The sequence below is a fragment of the Sceloporus undulatus genome, chromosome 2 (genome assembly GCF_019175285.1).
Source record: "Sceloporus undulatus isolate JIND9_A2432 ecotype Alabama chromosome 2, SceUnd_v1.1, whole genome shotgun sequence".
NCBI lineage: Eukaryota > Metazoa > Chordata > Lepidosauria > Squamata > Phrynosomatidae > Sceloporus > Sceloporus undulatus.
The window spans coordinates 59618759-59629065 of record NC_056523.1 but is presented as its reverse complement, the minus strand read 5'-3'; the positions used below and the strand labels follow the sequence as shown (position 1 = coordinate 59629065).

The following is a 10307-nucleotide window of genomic DNA, read 5'->3' as shown; positions in this document are numbered from 1 at the left end:
GTTGTAATAAGGGTTTTTGTTGTTGGTAAAAAGAAGAACGAAGTTAAATTTATAATTGTATTCTTATGGCTGTGGCCTTTTCTACATGAGCCAAAGAGCCCCTCTCCCATTCTGGTGTTGTCCTGTTCAGATGATGCATGGCCCAAACTCCATTTCTGGTGCAGGCAATCCTAATGATATCTAGCACATCCTACACCAGAAACGGAACAAAATAGAGTTAAAAGACATTTTAAAATTTACTCATTTCTTCAGCTCTTCTGGAAAGATCTGGAGCTCACAGTTTCTGCAGTGTGATGGCTGTTTGCACAGGCATCCCTCTGGGTCACTCAGCATGTCAACTGTTGCCACAGGTCATTTGTTCTTAGGTCAGAATGAGGTACTCAGCATGTGATTATCACTGGGAAACTCATTCTTACCTCAGAAGTGAGTGACTCACAGCAGTAGCAAATGCTCCAGGCAGCCAGGTAGAATGCTCAAGCAAACAGCTCCTGCAATGTGGAAACAGAGGGCCAGGTAATAGGGGGGAATGGAGTAGTTGTGGGGCCAGGATACTCCAGGCTGCCCATGGAGTATCCTGGCCAGTGCAGACAAGCCCTAGGTCAAGGTGAACAGTAAATCAATGCCAAGTGGTACAGCCCTGCCAGTGCCATCTCCACCATGCACACAGCCTTTCCTTGTTCACACACATATTTTGTAAACATATGAGTGTGAACATTTTTGTTGACACAATATGTTTGGTGAACTGTGGTCAGCAAGAATGTAATGGGGAGGATACCTTCCAATATGAACCTTTCTGTTTCAAAATTGGTTTCCGCGGTTTGGCAACAACCTGGCTATCCTTGGATCTGTAAAGGAGGTCTCTGGTGCCTCTAAATGGTCGAGACATTGCCAGTTTAGGTGGACAGTTTATATTAGCCACTGTCCAAAAGCACACATGAATCTGAGTAAACCTTTTAGGAGACAGTGAAATCTAACGTTATCACCATTGATATTTCTGAACTGTTTGTAGTTTCTGTATTTACTCTTTTGTAATGAAGATCCAAAAGACACTACAGAAATAATCCAGTGTGAGACCACTTTAACTGTCCTGGCTCAGTGCTAGGGAATCCTGGGAACTGTAATTTATTGTGGCTCCAGAGCTCTCTGAAAGAGAAGGCTAAATGTCTCACAGTATTACAGTTCCCAGAATTCCCTAGCATTGAGCCATGCCAGTTAAAGTGGTCTCAAACTGGATTATTTCTGCAGTGTGCTTTGGACTAAAAAGTTACAAATCCTATTGGTTGATCCCAACTACAGTACAGTCACTGAATCAACTGTGAAACTGGTGAGTCAAGAAGTAGGTAGATCCCACTATGTAGGTTGGGAATTAACAGTAGAATTCAGGTCTCTGTCTCCAAACATTTTACTTTCTCATTGGTCAAATTTGAGTTTCTTCACTGATGGCTGATATGTTCAGAATTTAGTGAGATTAAGAGATTCTTCCAGATAATTCTGTGCTCATCACAATGTTGTTTTCCATCCTTAACAAGTGGAACCCATGCATACACCTGTCATCTAAAAGCATTCTAACCTAATGCATATATGGCAATGTACAAAGCTACATACTATGGCTTAGATCTTAGGGTTTTGCTTCATTTATCAATGAGGTCCTCCAGTGAATGCACCTTTTCTTTCCTGAATAGAATTTTCTTGCATTTACATAGGGAAAAAGGTACAATTCAAGTCCATGAAATCCACATCCGTTTTGATGCTGTGCAGTGTCATATATCTGTCTTATCTCTTCAAGTTATTTCTTACTTCTCAGTAAGATTTGCCTGTGTTATACCTAGATTTGTTTATCAAACAAATGCTCTCTTTGAAAGCCTGGCATGTTATTCCTATGCCCCTGGTCAATAAACACAAATACAGACTGCCTCATTTACTGTTGCATATGAATGAAGCATTTTCTTTCTCATATATATATATATACAGTGAATTGTTCTGATCACTGAAATCAAACATCTAAACTCAGCTCATTATATTTTACAGAATATCAACTGTTACCTCATTGATAATAATGGGTTTATATTAGTTTCAGAAGACTATACACAGGTATGTGGACTTTTTCTCCCTTTTAAAGTATCTAGCCATACAAAATATGTTTTGTGAATTATCTGTTCTGAAGGAATGGCTAGCATGAGATTAAAAGATTTAAAAACAAACAAAAAAACCCCTCTGCCTCAAAGCAAGTAGCTTACCTTTCTGGGGGTCCAAAATAATTTCTTCCTCACAGTAGGGTGGGTCTGCTTTTAAGCTCATAAAAACTTTAATTTATAGAATCCTTTTCTCCAGACATGTCTGTCACTCTTGTGGAATTTTTACCTCGAGGGGGACATTTTTCCTCAGTCTTTTTCTGAATAGAGAAAGGTTTGTGCTTACTTTTTGTGAACTGTGGCAGTTGTAGTTGAACAAAACAAATCACAACAATTAACAACCAGTGTTAAAATTTGCTCATGGCTTTGTACAGCACTTTTTTAGTTTCTTAATGAATATGCAAGGAGAATTACTGAAAATGAAAGACTACAGTTTGCAGTGCATGACTGAAAAATGTGGATTAGCACTGCTTACATGTAGAAATTTCAGACAATTTTATAACCAGCATATAACTCTCTATGTGTGTGCCTTTAAGTTGCCTGCCAATTTATGGTGACCCCATGAATTTCATAGGGTTTTCATAGGGAAGGAATACTCAGAGGTCTTTTTGCTAGTTCCTTCTTCAGAAATATAGTCTACAACATCTGGTATTCATTGGCTGTCTCTCATCCAAATGCTAACCACAGCTTAACCTGCTTACCTTCCAAGATCAGAGGTGCCTTTAGTAAATATTTTAAAACTTCTCAAGCTAATTTGGATAGAGCATTGTAAGAGAACAATGGCCACATATAAACAGGCTACACAATAGATTGATAAGGTCCTGTGATACATCATTTGAGTTCACTTAAACAATTAACATTAAGCATACCAAGTTAAAATGTCATTTAAATACATACTCCATTAAAAAGCTTGCTTGAATAAAAATGTTTTGGCTTGCTAGCAAAAAGAAAGCAGGGAGGCAAAAAGCAAGCAGGGAGCCTAGCGTCCCATGGAAGAGTGTTCCAGAGGGTGGGAGCAGCCACTGAGAAGACTCTTTTTCTTGTCCTCCCCAAATGAGCCTGAGATGGTGGCAGGACTTAAAGAAAGCCTTCCCCAGAAGATTTTAGGGCTCTAGCTGGTTTGTATGGGGAGATACAGTCTCTCAAACAGTCTGTACCTAAGTTGTGAAGGACTTCATAGGTCATGACCTGAACTTTGAATTGTGCCTGGAAATTAACCAGTAGTCAGTGAAGCTATTTTAATACAGGAGTTATATGCTCCATGTAACTGGCTCCAGTCATCATTCTGGCTGCTGCGTTTTGAACCCACTCAAGGCTCCGAAGAGTTTCCAAAGGCAGTTCCACAAAGAGTGTGTTACAGTAGTCTAAACAAGATGTAATCAAGACATGTGTCACTGTAGCCAGAATTGGCATCTCAAGAAATGGACACAGGACACAGTTGGCACACTAGTTTTAACTGTGCAAATGCACTCTTGGCTACTGCTGAGACCTGGGCCTCCAGACTAGTGGAGTCCAGGAGGAAACCCAAACTGCGAGCATGAGATTTTAGAGGGAGTGTAATCCCATCCAGCAGAGGCAAGGTCCCTATTCCTTGATCTGCCTTATGACTAACCAGGAGCACCTCAGTCTTGTCTGAATTAAGTTTCAATTTGTTTGCCCTCATCCAGTCCCTTACTGTCAGCAGACACTGATTCAGTACAGAGACAGCTTCCTTGGAGTCAGATGGAAAGGAGAGATAGAGATGAGTGTCATCCACATACTGGTGACATCTCACCTCAAAACTCTGGATGACCTCTCCCAGCAGTTTCATGCAGATGCTGAATAACATGAGAGACAAAGCAGAACCCTTAGGGACCCCACAGGCCAATGGCCATGGGGTCGAACAGGAGTCCCACAACACCACCTTCTCCAAGGAAGACTCGAACCATTGCATAACAGTGCCCTCAAGTCCCATCTCACAGAGGTGGCCCAGAAGGATACCATGGTCAGTGATATTTATTTATTTATTTATTTATTTTTATTTATTTAGGTATTTATATCCCGCCCTTCAGCCCTAATGGCTGATATCAGATGCCACTGAGAAATCCAGCAGGACCAACAGGAACACACTCCCTCTGTCCAGCTCCTTGCATAGGTCATCCACCAAGGTGACCAAAGCTGTCTCCATCCCATAGCCAAGTCTGGAGCCAGACTGAAATGGATCTAGATAATCAGTTTCATCCAGATTGTTATCTTAGCTTTCTGAGGTCAGTAGAGCCTAATAACATGAGAACACATTATCTTTTCATCAGAGGTTTGAGGACATAGGTTCAAAACACGCTGCAGAAATACTCCAGTTTGAGACCACTTTAACTGCCTGGCTCAGTGCTAGGGAATCCTGGGAAATGTAGTTTATTTTGGCACCAGAGCTCTCTGACAAATAAGCTAAATGTCTCACAAAACTACATATCCCAGAATTCCCTATCACTGAGTTAGGGCAGTTAAATTGGTCTCAAACTGGATTATTTCTGCTATGTGTTTTGGACCATTCCAACTAAACATTAGTGGAATATGTTGCCTCAGAGGAGTCTCCTTCTTTGGAGGTTTTTTTAAAGAGTCTGGATGGCCATCTGTCAAGAGTGCTTTGATTGTGCATTCTTGCATGTCAGGGATTTGGTCTGGTTGGTCCTTGTGGTTTCTTCCAACTCTAAGATTCTGTGATTCATAACAAACAATTGTAGGGGCAATACAGGGCTGAAGAATGTGTAGCTTATGGGACACAACCCTACAAGAGACCCTCAAATCCCTCAACCCCTGTCCCAAATGTTTTTGTTTTTTTTTTTCAAATTGGGTATTTTGTGTGGACAAAACCTGAAACAACCACCTCCATTCATAATTACTTTCTTAAAATGTAACATGCTAGTTAATAATGTGTTAGATTCAGTTATTTTAAAGGTTTTTTAAAAAAGATATACACTTCAAAATGCTAAAATTGTTAAGATCTCCCCCAAGGCCAATGCTCAAGGAGTTATGCCTTACTTAAATTTTAAAAAGTATAATTTTACTAGCTGTCAAGTTTAAAAAAAACAACCCATTCTCATTATGTCTTCATTTGCCTCCCACCCTGAACCTGTTATTAGAACCAACTATAGCCTGCTGTAGAAAATAACAGGACCAAATGGATAAAGGATCAGATAAAGGCTGATCTGGACGCAGGCCTTATAACAGAAACAGTAAGAGAGGTGTCCAGTGACTCTACAGACTGTGTTTAACTAGATCATTTCAAGTTTGTAAATACCGATGAAGTGGACAAGCTCCTTGAAAGTATAAGGAGGACAACGTGCCCTCTCAATCCTTGCCCACCGAGGCTGATCGTTCAGGGAGTGGATGCAATAAAACATTATTACAATTTATAATCAATGCATATTTCAAGGAGGGAATATTTCCATCCAAATTAAAACAAGCAATAGTCAAACCGCTTCTAAAAAAAACCCTCCCTAGACCCCCTGATGAGAAATAATTACAGACTGATCTCCCTTTTACCATTTCTGGGCAAAGTGATTGAGAGGGTAGTTACCTTCCAACTCTAAGCTGTCTTGGATGAAGCCAATTATATGGACCCATGTCAAACCGGCTTCAGGGTGGGATACAGAGTTGAAACTGCCATGGTCGCCTTACTCGATGATCTCCGTCTGGGCATCGACAGTGGAAATGTGACCTTGTTGGTGCTCTTGGACATCTCAGTGGCTTTCGATACCATAGACCATGGTATCCTTCTGGAGCGCCTGAGGGAGTTGGGCATTGGGGCACTGCACTCCAGTGGCTCCATTCCTACCTCTCGGCTAGATTCCAGATGGTGAGGCTGAGGGACAGCTGCTCTTCTAAAAGAGAGCTGACATCTGGTGTTCCTTAGGGCGCCCTTTTGTCCCCCATGCTGTTTAACATTTACATAAAGCTGCTGGGAGAGATCATCTGGAAACACGGGGCACAGTGTTATCAGTATGCTGGTGACACCCAAATCTATTTCTCTGTGTTTCCGACTGTTGCAGTGACTAAGGATGGCATCTCTCCTCTGGATGCCTGCTTTGGGTCGGTAATGGACTGGATGAGGGAAAACAAACTCAAACTGAATCCAGAGAAAGCAGAGGTACTTGCAATAGGTACCCCAAATCCAGGGACAGAATTTTGTCAACCAGTCCTGGACGGGGTCACACTATCCCTAAAGGACCAAGTTCGCAGTTTGGGAGTTCTCCTGGACCCATCTCTACAGTTATCATCCCAAGTGGATGCAATGGTCAGAAGTGCTTGGTACCAACTTCTGTTGATATGCCAACTGCATCCCTACCTGAACCGAAAGGAGCTTGAAGCAGTGGTACATGTACTGGTAATCTCTTGTTTAGATTTCTGCAATGTGCTCTACATGGGGCTACCTTTGCACCAAGTTCAGAAGTTTCAACTAGTTCAAAATGCGGCAGCCAGACTGGTCATGGGAACCTCAAGATCGGACCACTTAACACCGGTGTTAAAATATCTTCACTGGCTGCCTATTAGCTTCTGAGCCCAGTACAAAGTGTTGGTTATTACCTTTAAAGCACTACATGGCTTGGGGCCAAGTTACTGGAGGGAATGCCTCTCCCTACACGATTCACCCTACACTCTCAGAACATCTGAGAAGAACTTATTAGAGCATCCAAAGACCAGGTTAATAATAACTACTGCCATGGCCCCCAAACGGTGGAATAGCTTACTGGAAGAGATCTGCCTTATCATCACCTTAGATGCCTTTAAGAAGGCACTTAAGACAGATCTCTTCCGGCGAGCCTACCCTCCTAACCTTCTATAAGAGATCATAAGAAGACACTCTACTCTGAGTATGATTATATGAAATTAGATGTTGATATAGTTATTTTATCGAATTAATAGTATTAAGATTTTATTGACTTTTTTTTTATATTGAATTGTATTTTTATTGATGTAATCCCACCTCGATCTGTAGGGAGAGGCGGGAAATATAAATAAAAACTATTATTATTAATTTTACCTCTCCAAAAACCACTTGTTATAAATAACATTGTTACTTGTAACATGTTATGTCCAGATAACACAAGTGAGATGTGGTTTAAAGTATCAGGGCTTTTCCCTACGAATTATATAGGGTTTGTTCATTCAAATCTGAAGAAGTTCTGTTGTCTGGAGTTATCTACCAGTAATTTCTTACATTCTATGCTCCTTAAATTCATTGTTTAGATAGTCCCACTGAACCACTAAACCTAATGTGGTCAGGCAATAAAATACAATTTTCTCCTTGCTCCTATCAGGCTTTACATATCCAAATACTTTGGATATAGAAGGCATTGTTTATTGTTCAATCAAAGAAATGCTTCCATTTTTGGCTTTGTTTGTAATTTCTTTGCCAGGAAGCTCCCAGGTATGTATATGAGGCCAAATCTATCATTTGCAGTAGTATCAGGATTTCATTACAACAAAATCTGTAGAATCATGCAGTGCCCTTTCTTCCTACAAACATTTTGGAATTATTCTGTTAAGGCATAGACAAAATGTGAGTAATTCTTTTGTACTCAAGGGTTTGTATGAAGTGACACTTCAGTGCATATAGCCAGGACTTTAACAACTTGCTAGAAGATATCAAGACACTTCAGGATTGTCCAGAAAATCCATAACACAAATGTTTGTTTTCTTATCCAAAATATATCTTTATTATTATCTGGGTTTTTTTAATTTGGTGAACAAAGACAAAATAGGCCACTCCCCAGTATGAAGCTATTCAAATAGAAAGAGGATATAAACAATTTATATGTCTGATAATGCAGAGGTTTAAACAGGTCATACAATAATTATGTTAAAAATATTTTTTATGATTTATTTAGGAAATCCTTCAAACCCTGTTTATATTTGAATGGAGCACAATTTTAATCACATGGATTTATGCTCAGATTAGAGTATTTTCTTTACAAGCTTTAGAGTTGAGTGCAATTTTTTTAATTTTTATTTTCAACATTAGATGTTATGCAATGAACCTCTGTCTATTGTGTAAGCTCTCACATCTGCTCAAGGGATTATTTTGTAATCCCTATAACTTGCCCTGACAGTTAAATCCTTTTCAATTTTTATGAAAGAGAAGTAGCCTTTAAAACTTCATTACATAGCTGTCGAAGCTCCTCTGATCGTTTGGCAGAGAATGCCACTTGAAATGGTAACTAATTTAGATTTGCATTTATGCACATTTTGGACATTATTATGTTTTCTCCTATAGACTGGAAGTTTCTTTGGTGAGATTGAGGGTGCTGTGATGAACAAATTGCTAATAATGGGCTCCTTTAAAAGGTAAAATGTTTTCTACTCACTGTCCTTTGCTTCAATTAAAGAAAAGCAAGGAAGGATTTTTTTTTTACTTGCTTATCTTACTCTTTGTGTTTAAGTTCCCTTAGTATGTTCAAACAGATGTCAACAAACTGATGTCAGCATTGTTTATTTCTATCCAGAACAAACCCCAAAGCAGTGTGGCAATAATATTTGGACTATTTCCATTACAGCTCAAATGTTGTATTGCTCTTAAACACCAAAATAGTGATCTCATTAGGGCATTGTATTCACTTCCATTAACTTCCATATTTCTTGATCTAAGTATTATGAGCAGGGTGGTCAATTGTTTTGCAAAGTGCTCTTACTCTATTTCCATCAGGAGTGTAGGTAGAGCTGGCAAAGTGAGGCACTGTCTTGCTGTTTGCGTCAGACAACATAATCTCTCAGGTTGGTTCTAGTCCAAGGACAGAGAGGAAAGAGCACTACAATGTATCTGAAAGGTTTCAGCATCCACGTTAGCAGAGATGATTAAAGAACAGCACAAATATTGGATGAACACCCCTCTCCATTTCTCTCTCTCTTCCTCCCCCCTCCCCAACTCTCTCTGGCTACATGCCTAGCCTTCCATCTCCCATCTCCCTTTATTGCAGTGGTTCTCAACCTTCCTAATGCTGTGATCCTTTAATACAGTTCCTCATGTTGTGGTGACCCCCAACCATAAATTTATTTTCATTGCTGTGAAAGGGTTGTTCGACCCCCAAAGGGGTCCTGACACACTGGCTGGGAACCACTGCTTTATTGGATGGTGTATGTAATAATTCTTCAAACAAGTCTCATACGTAAGCCTACAATTCAGAGAGCCTGAGGGTTGGTAGCAAATGGGTGGGAAAGAGCAACCCAAATCTGCTCTGACCAGAAGCAGGTCTGAACCCTGCTGACCATATGGTCCACTCCCAAGGAGGACCATGCATGCAGGGTCCAACAGGAATCAGATTGTCTCAGCTCCTTTTTGTTCCAGTCCAAAGGACCAGAGTTCAACTTCAGCACAGCTTCCAGCCACTTGAGAGGCATGTGTCGTCTAATCAGCATGTCTCCAAAATGGCTGGAAGCCATTTCTTTCTCCCCATCTGTTTCACATGAGTTCACAAATTCTCATGCTACAACTCCTTTCATATTGCTAGTCTCAAAGGTGTGGCAAGATCCTTTTGCATATACACAAGCCTACAAGGTAGTCTAGGCTGAGATGGATGGAATCAAGTTCACCCAGTGATTTTTGTGGCTCAGTGGAGCCTTTCTTGTGAGTATCCATTTAAGGACACATTTCACTCTGTAAGTTTGCCTCCCATCTGCATGCTCAGCCTACTCATACAGGGTTGAAGAATCATGAAAGAAATGTTCAAGTTTTTATTCTATAAGTGTATTTTCTAGGTGTTTGTTTGTTTGAAGTTACACCATGATCCACACTTGGGTGGGGGTTCTATCATCCCTCCAAAGACACTCACATTCTCTTGCAAGGAGCAGGATTTGGTCTAACATCATTTCAAGCCTCAGGAAGAATCCTGCTTAGCTTTGCTTCAGGGAAGGCTTTGGGCTAGCAATTGACTGTTGAAAATGTCTCTTGTTCTATTCCTGGAATAGAAATTGTCTTGGCCTTTCAGATGTTGAACTGCAAATCCCAGCAGTCCTAGTCAGCTAGCAAGCATATCTTATTTCAAATAAATTACAACTTATGTTAAAATCTTTATATCTTGCCTTGCCAAAATGTTCAAGGTGATGATATGCAGACCTAACCAAAGTGATCTGAGTGGGAAGCAAAGTGATGGATCATCTGCCACTTCCAAAACTCTGCCAAGGGTAGTTGTGTAATGGAGG

At 40.4% G+C, this 10307-nt stretch overlaps 1 protein-coding gene across 2 annotated transcripts in view; it reads left to right on the top strand.

Moving 5' to 3' along the window:
• The window catches only part of CACNA2D3 (calcium voltage-gated channel auxiliary subunit alpha2delta 3), a 726617-nt gene that overhangs the window by 661239 nt on the left and 55071 nt on the right, over positions 1-10307 (top strand). For both annotated transcript variants that reach the window (XM_042453686.1, XM_042453685.1), the window contains 2 exons: positions 2029-2091; positions 8386-8456. In XM_042453686.1, coding sequence (XP_042309620.1) covers positions 2029-2091; positions 8386-8456 — 134 coding nt within the window. The remainder of the gene's footprint in view (positions 1-2028; positions 2092-8385; positions 8457-10307) is intronic.